Raw genomic sequence first — 15,647 nt, 5'->3', positions numbered from 1 at the left:
CCTCTTACACAAGGACTGGAGTTGGGTTTTATTGGATTGCTAGATGGCCCAGCTCTAAGTTACCCAGTCTATGGGGAGACAGGACACAAAATCCGGATGCAAATAACTGAAAAACAGCACAGTTCTATTTTAGCATAATTAAATCAAGTATGTAGACATCTTGGCAGAAACTTTTGATCCCAAATCCTCCTGGATGACAGCACATTGGTTTGTGTCGCTATTTGCAACTATGAGGAAACAAAGCACAACTGCCAACGTTTCCTCAAGTCCTTCACAGTCTGTGGGCCCTAAGTCCACCGGGGATGTTTCTGAGCTTGGCCTGAAGCAGCAGGAGTTTTCCCACCCCTTTTTTCCAAAGTACGCAGAAGGCTGAAATGTGTTTCTGCAGCTAGGGAGGACACCTCCAGGTGTGCCCTGGAGACCTTGACACATGTAGGCGAGCATCCTGTGCTTCTCTCTGCAGTGACCTGACAGCCTGCATGGTAGAGAGCTCCCTCCTCCTCTACACCCTCTTCCTGCAGTGGCCAGGCTCCAGCTCACCTGGGTCACCTGCTGTGATGGGGAAGTTTGTACACAGAGAGACTAGCCAAGCTGGCAGGAGACAGAGGGGAATGAGAAGGAATGGAATACCCATCAGATTCAGACACAAGCTCTTTACTGCGTGCACATCCTAATTTTAAGGGGAAAACATAAACTTTTCCTGCGTATTTCACTTTGAACTATCACAGGGTATAACCATTACAGCAAGGAGAAACTTCAGGCTTTATGGGCTTTCCAGCGGGCCCGCTTCTCAAACTACAGACCATCTTTTTGTCTTTTTACATTTCATGTTGTCCTTACTTGTGCAGGACCAGGCTGAGACCCACACTAGGGCTTGGAGGGACTGAGATGACCAGAATCTCCAGCAGCCAAGCACAAGGCAAGTCAACAGGTCAGGTCCACTGAGTCTGAGTGGTCCAGCCTCCCCAGGGCGTCTGTGGCCAGTGGTCATCCCTGAAGGGGAACTTCTTGTCCATGATGGCCTTGCCCAACACCAAACAGCTCTACTTCCTTTGCCTCCTTGCCATTTCTTTTTTTTTAATTTAAATTTTTATTTCTTTAAAACTTTTTTGATTGAAGTATAGTTGATTTACAATGTTGTATTAGTTTCCGGTGTACAGCACAGTGATTCAGTTATATATACATATTCTTTTTCATGTTCCTTTTCATTACAGGTTACCCTGTACAAGCCACTGAATGTAGTTTCCTGTGCTATACAGTAGCTAGTCATTCATCTGCTCTGTCCATAGTAATTTGTATCATCTCCTTGTCACCTCTACCTAGTGCGCCTGGGCAGTGAGAAGAGGGTGGCAGGTAATTGGGCTCACACCCTTTGGGATCTGGCAGCCAGCCTGCTGGGCAGCCTTCTCTAGGAAACACTTGGAGTCAGCCCTGTGGTTGAAAATGAGGCAAGGGTAAGTGAACAGGAGGCTCATAACCATCTGAACTCTCGTCTCAGCCAGCCAGCATTTCCCATAAAACCCTTGGAGGGAAAGCAGCCTTGGAATACAGGCCCTGCTTCCACATGTGTGCATCAGTCCTTGAGTCAAACCCTGCCATGGAGACCTAGGAGTCAGGTCAGAGTAAAAGAGACCTTCTAGGGTCTGGGCCAACCCCAGAACCTGCCTGACCCTCCAAGAGCAGCCAGTACAGAAGCACTACTCACCTGGGTTTTCTCAGACATGAGCCTTGGTCACCACACATGACAGAGGAAAAGGGAGAGAGGGAAGGCAGGGAGTTAGAGGGGAAGGGTAAAGAGAGGGAAAAGAGAGAGGGAGAGGAAAGAGAGGGGTGAATATTGGAAAGGAGAGAGGAGAAGGAGGGAGATGGGGAGAGAAGGCTGGCTCAGGCTATGCCTTACCTCTGTAAGTTCCTGGGATGAAAAATAACTCCAAAGAGATCCCTGCATGTGGGCCATATACTTTAGCTCTTTTCCTCCTCATATGAAAACCTCTCTTCACCAGCACAGCACACTGAATAAAAATATTCTCTGACTCTGAATCTGACTCCTCCTTAGGGAGGGAGTGAGCAAGGGATCTGGGCATCCTTTTCCTGGATAGAGCAGACACCCTGTACCTCCTGCTCCCCTGCGGTGGAACAGCTTTTCCTTCACACTTGCCTCCTCTGCTCCTCTCACTTCCCTTCCTTTGACTTGCTGCACAGATCTGGAGGAAGGGACACCTGGTTATACTGCAGCAGGGCAGGACAGGGACCAGCTTACGTGGTAGAGGCTGGCCCGCATCATCTGGAACTGATCAATCAGCTTCTTATGCAGAGGGCGCATTTCTGGGTGCACGAACTTCTCATGAACTGCCAGCCCGACGCCAAGGACATGGACCTATTAGGGTAACAGACAAGGCCACTCTATTAGCCAGGAAGAAGCCCTTGGTACTGTAGCCATCCAGTGGTGCCTGGCCTTTCCCTCCTAGACACTGGCCTCCAACTCCTCTAAGGCAGACCTGTTCGGTTTTTTGTTTTTTTTTATTGAGTTACAGTCAGTTTACAATGTTGTGTCAATTTCTGGTGTAGAGCAAAATTTTTCAGTCATACATGAATATACATATATTCATTTTCACATTCTTTTACACCATGAACTACCACAAGATCTTGTATATATTTCCCTGTGCTATACAGTATAAACTTGTTTTTCTATATATACCTGTCAGTATCTACAAATTTCAAACTCCCAGTCTATCCCTTCCCACCCCCTCCCCACTGGCAACCATAAGTTTTTATTCTATGTCTATGAGTCTGTTTCTGTTTTATATCTAAGTTCATTTGTCTTCTTTTTTTTTTTCAGATTCCACATATGAGTGATATCATATGGTATTTTTCTTTCTCTTTCTGGCTTACTTCACTTAGAATGACATTCTCCAGGGACATCTATGTTGCTGCTACTGGCATTATGTTGTAATTTTTTATAGCTGAATTGTATTCCATTGTATAAATATACCACAACTTCTTATCCAGTCATCTGTCGATGGACGTTTAGGCTATTTCCATGACTTGGCTATTTTAAATAGTGCTTCTATGAACATTGGGGTGCTGGTGTAAGACAGACCTGTTCTTGCATGAGCTCCTTGAGCTGGCTGATCTTCTCAGCATCTCCTGGGTGCTTGGTGATGTAATCTTTATCAAAGAAGGCCTGTGAAAGGAAACGCCAAGTCAGGAAGACTCTTCCCAGGGTTACTACTTAGAGTCTGAAGGTGCCACCTGAAGGGTAGCTGGGCTGCCTCTTTACAGATACACACACCAATGTACCTCTAGTTGGCCTGCGTGAACCTCCTGTAATCACAGATATGTTTTTTGTGTCTAAGAAGGACTGCAGGTAGCCAAGTCATCTAAGCCTGAATGCTGGTTCCAGTCCCTCCTGGAGCCTGGATGGCCTGGGTAGGGCAGGCAGGGCTGGTGGCCAGGGTGAAGAGACAAGTCTCTTAGCTGGCCTACAACTCGCTTCTTCTAAAGCCCAGGGCTCCTCTTGGAGGCCACTTAATATCCTTCCATAATCAAATGAGTTACCCATCTGCCAGAGTTCACAGAGTAAAAAGGCAGAAAAGGCCCCACAGGAGAGCTGTGCCATGGAAACAGGGAGTGGTGGGGAGCTTAAAGCCTCGTCCCAGGACCATCCTCAGTCAGCTGAGGCACAGCCAGGAGAGGGCTTGTCCTAGGAGGCTGGAATCTCAAGAAGCAGCACCTGAGACCCACCTTTCCAGCCACGCTGCCTATGTGGGTTGGGTCTAGGGCCGAGCTCACCTCTTGGTAGCGGGCGATGCCTCCGTTGACAGCTGCATCAATGACGCCATTCAGGCACATACTGAGCAGATTGATGTTGCCATGCACCTGCTTGTGCTGATACTGGCTGATCAGGGCCCGCAGCTCCTGGTTCTTATTCTCAACGACCTGGATAGCATTCTCCAGAGGACTCACCTCCACCTGTGGGCACACAGCACACGGTGGTGTCATCCCAGGCACAATGACAACCCCTCCCTCGTTATGGTCCTGAGAGCAGGGACCTATGATCTGTGATGCTGATTCCCTTGTTCCTGTGGACTTGAGACTTCCTGAGCCCTTTCTAATGTTCTCATCCCATTTGTAGGCACTTAGAAGTCCAGTAAATAGTGACAAGCACTGGTTCTGAAGTCAGAGAGCTCTGGCTTCCTCGATCTCAGAGAACGGATTTAACATTTGTAAATTGAGAGAACAAAAACACATGCTGCCTAGGGGTGCTGTGACGATTACATGAGAGAAGGAAGGGGCACAAAGCCTCCGGCACAGGACTGCCTGTGGCATCCTAGGCAGGCAGGTGGCCAGAGCATTCTCCTTCTACAGTCTGTAGAGAAAGGCCCCCAAAGCAAGGGCTAAGGGAGCTGCTGAGAATATCAGCGCCATCTGAAATGTGGCTCACCAGTTCTCTCCTCTCCACTTCGAACCACCGAGAGATGCCAGGCAAGCTGTGGGTCAGGGTCAGAGTGGTGCGCTCGATCCACAGGCTCTGCAGGGAAGGCACAGGTAGGTTCAGGCCATTAGGCAATTTTTACCACACCCCACCTGCCCGAAGGATGAGACACTGATGAGTTCCTGAGAAAGTGGGGCTTGCTGCTGGCCTCACTATAAACGCTGTCCCTGCTTCCCTAGATTTGTTCACCTTGAATTCATTCTCCTTGTCCTTGGGGCCTTTGTGAAAAGGCCTGTCGTACCGGAACTTCCTCACATTGTTGACGCGGTAGAAGCTCTTAACACGATCCGGGACCCTGTCCATCTGCAGGACGTCCACATAATCTGGAATGGGTGTCACTGCATAGATCTGCAAGTCTGGGCAGGAAGTGAAGGAGAACCCCAGACTTGAAAGAGATGGACCTGAGTGGCTGACTCCTGTCATCTCCCCAAAGGAGAGAAGGACACCACAGCCCCTGTTCTCTAATGGTAAAAGCAGCATTTCAAAGGGCAGATCAGACCCAAATACAGTTAGACCAAATCTCCCTCTGCCCTGCTCCCTGCTCCAGTAGTGAGTCTCCGAGCACTCAGCCATGGTGAGATGTCAATAGCCAGGTGCTCCTCAGTGCCCCTTTAAGAAAGAAGGGAAAGGGTTCAGGAGAATGCAGGTGCCTACCCCACAGGAATGAGAAAGTTGCAAGGGCCTGGCCTGCCCACTCACTGTAGATAAACTATATTTACTGCAAAACAACCCTTTAATAAAATACTCTCTGGGGTCTCTGGAGAGAGAACACATAGGACCCCACCAGCCCTCCTTTCTCTGGAAAAAGCTTCCCAGTCATGGTGACAGTCATGAGGTCTCTAAGAAAGCTGTGTGTGAGGGACAGGGGGCAGGCCAGTGTTTGCATTCAGACTTGCAAGTGCCACTAAGACAATAGGCACTCCCCATCTCTTCCGCACTCCCTCTGCCCCAACCCCAGAGCTGTGCCTCAGTCCTCCTGACAAAGGCTCCGGGTAACAAGAGGTGTACATGGGAGTGGAGCAGGGCACAGAAGTAAGTGGTAGTAACCCTGTGGCAAGAGTCCACAGTGATGGCTGCTGGCTGTCTAGGCAGGCCCTTCGGAGGGCAGGGTGAGGACTAAGGCGCTGGCAGGAGCCAGCCGAGAGCTCTGCTAAGTGTGGGTCCGTAGTAAGGACACACTCTGGTTCAGGACTGATGGGTAACCTAGCCTGTAAGGCTGACACCATGGCAGAGGGGCAGCTGTCTGGGTGGGTTGCACCTCCCAGGGCCCCAGCCCTCCTCCCCCGACCAAGTGTCAAAAGATACACTGGGCGTCACACTGCAGGATGGCATCATCAGGGTGGTTGGGGTGCTGCATGGCGACGGCCTGTGGGAACTCGCTGAGCATCCTCTGCTGGAAGGCCTCCAGCCTCTCGTAGTCGTGGCCACGGCACACATATTCTTTGTTCTGCCACAAACAGGAGAGCACACTCCATACCTCGCCTGCAGCCCCCACCCCCTCATCTCACAAGCATGTCCTTGGAGCCTCTGTGGCAGGCGTGGTGCACAGCACTCAGTCTCTGCCCCTTAAGGTGAAATACGGTCAAGAAGGGAGAGGGAGAGAAGGGAGAAGTGCACTGTGATGTGGTAGCCCAGGGTGGGAGGCAGGGCACAGGCTGCAGGAGGCTCGGAGGAGGGAGGGCACCTCACTCAGGAAGGGATTCAAGGTTGCAGGGGGGGAAGTGGGATTCTGGAAACAGCCAGGCCTGGAAAGGGTCCGGAAAAGTGCACCTGGGTTAGCGTAGCAGTGAACAGTGGGGGGCAATCTATGTGTGTACAATGACAACCAGGGTAACAACAGCCAAGACAGGAAAAGGCACAGCTAGAAAGAAGGTGCTTATGGAGAACGGGTGGGAAGGTGACCAAAGAGGCCTGCAGGTGTGTGCCACAGGGTACTGCTATGGGTGCCATTAAGAAATGGGCAGTGATCAGGTGTGTGCTTTTGAAGGATCACTTTTGTCAGCTGGGAGAAACAGTCTAAATTCTTCCCAGTGTCCAGAGAGCATTAATAAACCCCTCTGACAGCAATTCCGTTGCAACTGTGTCAGCAGAACATCATTCTAACTACACATTTCTTCAAACCTCATGTTACATCATACTTGGTATGGGTTAGGTCTCAGTTTTTCTCTTTGTGGACTGAAAGCAGGATAAAGCACCCTCAGCCCTGCTGCTCTGACTACCTCATGGTGGGTCAAGAGTGAGTGGCTGGAGAAGGTTCCTCTGAAGCCCTCTGGGGACATCTGTTTGCCCATCTAGCTGCCTCATCAGATTCTTTGACATATAGTGTGAGGCAGAGGAGGAGAGAGGGAGAGGTTCCACAGGGCCAGCTTACGCTTTCCGGTACAGAGATAATCACAGGCCAGGCTGTGGATGACTTCAGCCTTTTTGGAACAAGAAATCTGCCCACTTTTCACTTCTTCTCCTACTATGGGAGAACTCAGCTAAGGGTAGGCCACATGACCAGATGGATCAGAATGGAAGGGTAACACTGGAAGGGAGGTCAAGGTCAGGAGGAGCAGGATGGCCTCTCCAGTGGAACAGGCCAGTAGTCAAAAGACAGAGACACTTGCTTGATAAGCAGAGCTGACAAAGAAGGCAACTGTGACAAACTGGCCTTTTCATATCCACTCAAAAATGTACAGGCCTCACCAGTGTCTGATCATGGGTCAAATGAAGAGAAAGAGAAATTCCCCCAAGAAGGGAGGGCTGGATATTTTCCTGTCTCCAAGCGGATTTAGTAGATAATCACATCTGTGAAGCAGGGCAGGCAGATGGTCCAGAGACTCAAGCTGACAGGGCTTAAAGTAATAGATGGCCTAGGTTTTCAGGGACGGTGAAAGAGTGGCCTAGCCTTCTGGGGAAGACCCAGTAGGAGGAAGGGACATAGCATTGACCTTGAGGCTGGTTGTTGGTTTCAAATCTGCTCAGGCAAGAGCATCAGTATCCCCACACAAGACAGATCTGGCCACCACTGCTTTACATTTGTCCTTGCCATTTACAAGGCAAACGGCCACCTCCGCTGGATGTCTTCCATTTGCCACAGATGAACTGAGCAGATGAGGGAGGGGAAGGCAGCATGTGGCCAGGCCAGGCAGATTTGTATGCATGAAACAGAGCTCCTTCTGTGGAGAAGAGGATGGACTGATGGGTGACACTTCCTAACACCCCTTGTTATTTTTCCTCCATTACCAGCACCCTCGAAACACATTTGAACATTTAGACTGTCACTTCTGAACATTATATGGAATGCCTCAGGTGTAGGTTCTATGCCAGGTCCTACTTGTCAGAAAGCTCTGAGAGACCTGAGACACTGGTGCGCCCTCTGACATGAGCATGACAGGAGGGAGTCAGGTCGAACCATGATGGAGACCTCCTGCTTGACAGGGACAGAAATGGGGGACACCACAGCCTGATTTTGTAATACCCCAAATAATGATGCTTGGAAGTAAAGTCTGGCTAATAATGTACAAATTGTGGAACTAAACAGGAGAAGAAAATGACAATAAGGCATAATTTGCAAAGGTAAAATGGAAATGAGTTACAGGGCCAGAATCATTAGCTTATCAAAAGGCTTTCTAGAAATGCTTTTGTACAATTCCTTGTACAATTCCTTCTTCCTCTTCTGCTGACATCTACCTCTACTGCTGCTGTAGGATCCACGCTGATGCGGCAACAAACATGGGCCGGATGGTAACAAGAGTGAAGGAGGTTCAGTTTCCAGAGGAGAAACTCTACTCACTCACATTCTGCTACTAGAAACATTCTTGTGGAATGGGGATCACAATCGGGCAGTGCGCATGCTGTCTCTGTCACTATTACTAGTTGCCACAGAAATCATTTCTCTTTTATAGCCTAGAATGTTACTGCCCAGGAAAAGAGCAAGTTGACCAGCCTTCTATCTAAAATGTGGTCAGCCTGGACTCTGTTGCTTAGCAGACTTTTTTTTTTTTAAGGAGCCATTAAGCCCAGTTGACCTTCGATACCAAGCTTATTATTGCTCATTGGCTAAAGCAATTTCTCCAATAAGACAGAATCCCAAACATATCACTGAATTCTGAGCTTCCCCAGCTGCTTCTTGAGACTTGTGGACCCTGAACCTTAGTAAGACATTAGAACTGGGGACAATCAGAGCTAGTCTTAGGTCTTGACTGCAGCCCCAGGGCCCTTTCATCAGCACAGATTCACTTAGGTCATCTAAGAACAACAAATCCCTATGGGCCACAGCCTACAAGCCCAGGCTGGCTCATCCTGGAGCCTCTGGGCTGTGCTGAATGAAGAAAACAAAAATCGCAAATCAACAGTTCTCTATCCTGGCTGCACAGACTATAGCACAGGTAGGAGGAAGGACCTTCATCTTAAATGACAAATGCTAAAAGGCCAGCCTACTGTTGAGGTCAGGACTGTACTGATGTCCTGCCTGGCTGAGAACAGTCACAATGGAGGATTCCAGGCACTGGAAGCAGAAGTTGGAAGGTTTCTAAACATACCTATGAGACATTCTCAGAACCTGGTCATTTCCTGAAGGAACTTCGTTGATTTAGTAAGAAAACCACCCTCATACATTCCAGGTTGCTACAAAATATAGCAGAGTAAAACAGAGTCTAAAGTTGGTAGCCAGTCCAGTCAAAGCCAAGTGTTTTTTATTGACTGGTCAGTCCTTCAAAAACAAGTATTCAGTAGAATAGGGAAAACAGTGAAAAAAATTATAAATGAATTATGTGTAAAATATGATAGAAACTCTTGTGACTACCTGAATGAACTCACCCGAAGGAAGAAAGGAAACTTCCTGCCATAGAAGCCCACGCGAAAGAACTCCGGCTCCAGGCGTTGCTGCTCCATGATGTTGTCATAGTAGCTGGCCTCCATTTTCTGTGAACAAGAAAGGCAGTTGCCTTCAGGTTGGCCTGACTGCTAGGAGTGTCTGAAGCAAGTTCTCCCAGGCCCAAAGAGACACTGTCTTTTGGAAAGAGAATATGGTGACTCAATCTAGATGAAAAGTGAACCCCAAGCCATGATCAACCTCTCCTCCAAGAGCTGCCTGATGGAACAGGCTGAAGCCCTTTCTCTCCATCGTCACCTGACGGTGGAGGAGGGACACGCCTGAGAGGCTGCCCTGAGTGTCCTTCCCAGTGAGCAGACCCAGCCCTACAGAGACCAGGCTTGCTGTACTTTCAGGGGCACACACTTAACATGGGATTTTTTTTTTTTTGGAGAGGGATTCCTGGTTTTGACTGATACTATACCAACTGACCTCTGGCTAGTGTTGCTTATAGGTGGCTAACAGCAATTCTCAGCACCATTTTCCATCAGTCCAAATGCACTGCTCTTGTTCATTGATCATCTGAATGAAGATGCTAACAGAGTGAGCAAGGCTTAGTTGCCAGCATCACTGGTACTGATTCCCATTTAGGAGATTTAAAATTTTAAAAGTTGAACAAAAAATAACCATGATGTCTGCAATTAGCTGATAAGTTTTTTACTCTTGGATCACCTGACTTCACATCCAGAGAAACTCACTGAACTTTGATTGGGAAGACAGCTCTAACTCACTCAATCAAACTAGCCTGCCAGGGAGCAGTGGCCTTCAAAGACCAACCAAAAAGCTACTGCTAGAGAACCACATCTACTATATAGGCCCAAATCCTGGTGAGGATTAGGGGACACAGCAGAGCTAGCCATGCCGATGAGGATGCAAGAGGAGGATGAACTGAGGCTCTTGACTTCTCTTTGCCAATGAAGTTAGCAGCTGTTATGATTCATAACCCAGCACCAGAAACTAGGGGAAATTTTATGGAAATCTTCAAAGTCCATTTCACTTAATTCTGAATATTTTGCATCAAAGAAGGGAATAAAAACTTCCCTTACTTGGGTGCTTAGAAGTGACCATAAGCCAAAGCAGGGAAAGATCTTATAAAGTTTTCAGATGAAGCATCCCTGAACAAAATCATTGCAGGAAAAGCTTCTTCCACCTCCTCCCTGAAACCCCCATCCCGTCCTGCGTATGCTGCTTCTCTCTTCCCTGCGCACCAGTGGCCCTTTGGGCTGGATCATAGAATCATTTGTCAGGTGCGAGCTTTGGTTCCCCAGCCAGAATGCAAGCATTCTTGAGGGCAGGAACCTTGGCCTCTGCTTCTCTTGTACTGTCCACAGCACTAAACCAAGGGCTGGGCCCACAATGAATGCTCCCTCAGAAGTTGATGCCAGCAAAGTGCTCTCTCCCCGAGTCAGGGTTGGGGTAGGGGAAGGGGCAAAGCTCACCCGAATCCAGCTGAGGCTCTGATAATCGTAGAGACTCTCATACTGACATGCCAGCTCCCTGCACAGTGGGATCCCAAACTCCCAGCTCTGTGTCAGAAATAGGAACAAGGCTTCAGCATTTCAAGCATCCACGGAATGGCCCAAGCCCATATCAAACACATCAGAGGGCACAACCAAAGGCCTCCTGCAACTCGTATGTCACAAAGAACATATGCTCAGAACCAATTTGTGGAGCACAATACACCGCCCAGTGGCTTTCTGGCTCAAGGCAGAGCTTTCCACCTCTGTGAGTAGGTTTCTACTCAAATGTTTCCACCTCCAAGAGGCCTTTCCCTGACTACCTTGCCAAGGACAGACACTTGCCCATTCTCTGTTTCATTACCCTGTAAGCATCTTATTTTAAAAAATACTTACTTTTATGTTGTATTACTCTCAGTTAGATGACAAACTGCATGAGGGCAGGAATCCTGCTTATATACTCTACCCTCAGAGTCTAGAACAGTGCCAGGCAGGAGAAGGTACTCAGTAAAGATTGATTTAATGAGTTAATGAAGGAAACAATGACTTTTAAATTAAGATCATTTAAGTTTAGAAACAAATTATGGACACCGAGCAGGAAGTGGCTACCCAAGGACTTGGGAGTAAGCCTGACAATTTACTTTATAGAAATACTCAAATTTTAGAGTAGGCATCAGATGATCCTTGCCTGGCAAGGCCCCTGGCTGTTTCTGTGGTGTGGCTCCTGTTACAGTGATAGGTCCATCTAACAGGTGCCTGAGGAGGGCTGCAGTGGCCTTCACTAAGGGGCAATATTGCCCATTTCCTCCTCTTTTTAATATAGTGCTTTCTTTCTTGGTTAGATTGAGTGCTATAGGTTTACTTGATATTTTAGCCAGGCTCTTCTCCTCAACTTCTAACTAATGATCAAAATTTTTTATTATAGGAAAAATTAAAGCATATAGAAAAATAGAAGAATGAACCCCTAGATACTTATCACCCAGCCTCAACAATGACCAACTCATAGTCAGTCTTGGATCATTCATACCCCACCCATCTACTCCTCCCCACAGTTTTGAAAGCAAATCTCAGACATCATATAATTTTACCCATAAATATTTCAATATGAGTGTTTAATAAGGACTATGTTTAAAAAATTGGTTTGAAATAGCATCAGGGAGAAGAACAGCTCTATTTCATGTGGGACTGTGTTTCTTAAAAAGAGCATGTTATTTCCATCCTTTGAAGAAATTAATGCCATATGGATTGAACTGCAGGGCCAATTAAAAATACTGAAACAAAACAAATAGGATTTTAAATAGACCCTGACTCCCTGCTCCAACACAATGCCTCTGCCTCAGAGAGCTAAAAAGCCTTTTGTACTTCCATATCATAGCTTTCATGGGGGCACATGTCCTTTGTCTTTTTGGCTCCAAGTGCTGCCTGGGCAGGTTTTAGCGAAGGGCCCATGAAAGAGTCTGCCTGGCAGGCAGCTCCAAGGGGGTTGGCTAAGCAGCTGAGCTGTGTGCAGACGGACAGCCAGCTCGCCAGGAGTGCCCCACGGGAAACTGCGCATTTAGGTGACGAGGGCCCCACATGGGGCTAAAGGCACTCTGCCTGCTGACGGCAGCTCCCAGTAAAGCGGGTCTGCTCGCTTACTAGGATCAGGGCTTATCTGCCTTGCTGGCATCTCTGGCCTAATTCATAGCCCTGCTGCTCTATGCCCGCTCCCACAGCCCAAGAGTCAGCCAGGACCAAGAGTTTTAAAACACTCTGTCAGCCTTGAGGGGTTGTGCTGGTGGGTCTGGGAGTTTTAAGAGCTATCTTTGAACACAGGAAGGGAATGTGCTGCAGGTATAATGCCTCCCCACCTACATCTTTTCTCTTGGTTTCCTTCCTTCTGGCAGGAGGCAAAGTCAGCTCTAAAATTCCTCACCAGTGTTTGAAATACAATCACTTCTACCAGCTTGGGCAGGCGTGTGTTTACACATCCTTGTTGCCCCGCTGACGGCATAAAAGTTGCAATGACTTAGGGCTCACTCTAATCAAACTGGAAAGGAAGGCAAAAGTCTAGGACTCCAGACTGGCAGTCTTTTTACCTCTGTCTACAAACAACATAACAGGAGCAACAGACTCTTCATTCCTTCAAAGGAGTGTAAGCAATAGCAACCCTCAGGCAGGGGGGTACAAGCCTGCCCCCTCAGAGAAGGCTGGTTCAGTCCTGATGGTGTGTAAGCCAGATAAAGGGGTCCGAAGCCTCTGTCCAGCTTCCCTTCCTGTCCACTCCCTCTGCCCTGGGATGAAACACCAGCTCCCATCTTCATCCCTCTCCTTCCTTCTTTTAACTCCCACTATGCCACACCCTTTGGAGCGTCCCTCTCTCCTTGTCTGGTCTGGAGGAGCTGACCCTCTGTGATCAAAGCCCAACTCACCTTGGAGCAGGTTCCTAGGTTAACCACAACCACTAGAGAGAATACCCAGGGCTAGGCTCTGATCATGAATTGAACGTCTAATTCAGTCCTTCTGGATACTCAGGAAAGGACCGAAGGAGACTGGGTTGTCTGTACAAGGCAGGTAACAGAGAGGTTGGAGTGTGTGGAAAAAAAGTTAGGAGGGCGTGGCTTGCAAGGCAGGGTATGCTGGAAGTGCTGGGGGTTAGAACCCCTTTACCGGCCCCTCTGGCAGCCTCCGTTTCTGCCCTCTTCCTGCTGCCAAGGTAGCTTTCCTCCTGGCACTAATAACCCTACAGGAGCACTTTTCCTGCAGCAGCCAGGTTTTGCTTTTCTGGAGCCATTAAAAAAAACCCCCAAAACAATGTCCCCCCTCAAAAAAAAAAAAAAAACCCTGAATGCTTTCAAGAGAACTGGTTAGCCCTACCCAGTGGCTCCATCAGGTACTGAGGCACAGAAATAGAAAAAGTGGGCCTTCTGTATGAAAACAAGAGAATGAATCTGATAAATACCCCTTTGAGGATAAGCTCATGAAAAGGCTCACTGAGTGGTCTGTACTCAACACAGAACCTGCTGCCCCAGAAAGTCACAGCAAAGGCAGGGATGCTGGAAGGAGGGAGAGATCCCCAAGAAGGTGGCCCATGGGACCTCCCAGCCCGCCAGTTCCTGCTCATCTACAATATTCAGGCAGGGTTTGCATTTTATTACTTTATTCATATTAAGCCTTTTTTGGTGTTGGGGGGGTTATTTATTTATTTATTTTAATGGAGGTACTGGGGATTGAACCCAGAACCTCATGCATACTAAGCATGCGCTCCACCATTGAGCTATACCCTTCTCCCCAATTTAAGCTTTAAGCCTGCCATGTGGCATGAAAAGGGGACCACTAATGCTCACATGTCCCACTGGTAGGCTCAATCAGATTAGCCTAACTCTCTACTCTGTACTCATGGAAAGAAAAGAGAGCTAATACGCTGAAAACACTGAGGCACTCACACCACGCTTATACCATTACTTTCAAGCTGGGAGGGCTTCCTGGGCATACGGGTAAGTGGCAGCTCCAGGTGGATCGGGTGCCAGGAAGACAAGGCTAAAAATTTGCTGGCATGGGACTCTAAGTCCATCCCTGAACCAGCAAGGAGAGGTGGCTTTGGGTCAGTCGTCTGTGGCTGGCTGAGAGCTAAGCATGGGTCTTCTTTCTGGACTGGGTTACATGAGCGCTCCTGAGGTTTTGGGAAGGTTCTTGCTTACAGTGCATTCCCTCACATGGGTGAATGTTTCTGACAAACACAGAAATCTTCTATGCTGTGTAAAATTGATGAATGTTTTCCAGTTTATGGGTGAAAGCTATTAATGTTTAAATCTTTTTTCTTATGATGAAAAATCTCATTTCAAAAAACCAATTTCCATATAAGTCAGGAGGTCAGTCACTACAGTTGCCTGAAAGATCTTATTTTTCAAGACATGCTCAAAGCTGAGTAATGAGAAAACAGCTTCAATAAGTTACACAGCCCCAGCCTTTCCAGTGCATGGGCCACACCCAAAAGTACATGATGGTCAGAGGGCTCCACAAGGAGCTCTCCCAGAGATGGGAGCAGAATAGCTGGGAAGCCCCAAGGAAGTCTGAACCAATGCTGACAATGTCTACTAATTCCACAGAATCAAGTTTAATGGAGAATAACCCTAATGAGCGGAGCCCAGGCTGTGCTGTGAGGAAGGGAAATCCAAGACAAGAACTCCCTGTAAGAGGGAGTACAGGCCTTCTTCAGCTATGGTTAAAATCCATTTATTTTTTAGCTCACATTTTCCATGGCAGACTAGAAAGCTACAATAATTTAAGTGAATCTGGCCCAGAAGCCCCTGCTTTGGAGCATCAGCAGTTATAGACATGCAAAGCTGGCATGTGGGCTTGTCTCTTACACCCCTAATCTGGAATTGGCTTCCAAGCCACAGAATTAAGCTGTTATTTTTTTCCCTAGAGAAAATCATGCTGCCTCCAAATCTAATGCACACACGTGGGCATCCACCCTCTCACCGCCCCACACAGCGCCCTCTGCAGCTGCTGCCATCCTGACAATGAATGCCACGCGGTACAGCAGAAGCTTAGGGGCTCAAAGCCCTGCCTAATAACACCTACCTTGCCTTTGTTGAAGTAGTGGATGATCTTGCGGCACAGTCCCTCTTTCCGCTGCCACTCTGTCTGGGATGGGTAGTGGAGGAATTCACGAAGCGGCCGTTCTTCCCACTGCAGCAACTCACAGTAGAGGAGCAGTGTGAATGCGGCCTCTGTGGGGACAGGCAATATGAGGTCCAGGGGCAGCCAGGTGCCAGTGGACCTGGCTAAGCAGCATGCCAGGGCAAGGCATGTGCAAGCCAGGTCAAGGATGCTGGATATACCAAAGCTGAGA

At 48.2% G+C, this 15,647-nt stretch overlaps 1 protein-coding gene across 12 annotated transcripts in view; it reads right to left on the bottom strand.

Annotated features, from left to right (window-relative positions):
• DOCK3 (dedicator of cytokinesis 3) overlaps nt 1-15,647 on the bottom strand; it is a 296,560-nt gene that overhangs the window by 17,219 nt on the left and 263,694 nt on the right. For all 12 annotated transcript variants that reach the window (XM_072941347.1, XM_072941354.1, XM_072941349.1 and 9 more), the window contains 9 exons: nt 15,377-15,525; nt 10,793-10,879; nt 9,299-9,403; nt 5,801-5,942; nt 4,685-4,851; nt 4,445-4,531; nt 3,793-3,972; nt 3,101-3,184; nt 2,261-2,377 (listed from right to left, as the gene is read on the bottom strand). In XM_072941347.1, coding sequence (XP_072797448.1) covers nt 2,261-2,377; nt 3,101-3,184; nt 3,793-3,972; nt 4,445-4,531; nt 4,685-4,851; nt 5,801-5,942; nt 9,299-9,403; nt 10,793-10,879; nt 15,377-15,525 — 1,118 coding nt within the window. The remainder of the gene's footprint in view (nt 1-2,260; nt 2,378-3,100; nt 3,185-3,792; nt 3,973-4,444; nt 4,532-4,684; nt 4,852-5,800; nt 5,943-9,298; nt 9,404-10,792; nt 10,880-15,376; nt 15,526-15,647) is intronic.

The sequence above is a fragment of the Vicugna pacos genome, chromosome 17, assembly GCF_048564905.1.
Source record: "Vicugna pacos chromosome 17, VicPac4, whole genome shotgun sequence".
NCBI classification, from domain to species: Eukaryota; Metazoa; Chordata; class Mammalia; order Artiodactyla; family Camelidae; genus Vicugna; species Vicugna pacos.
The sequence above is the reverse complement of the archived record's forward strand: the minus strand, read 5'-3'. Positions and strand labels throughout refer to the sequence as shown.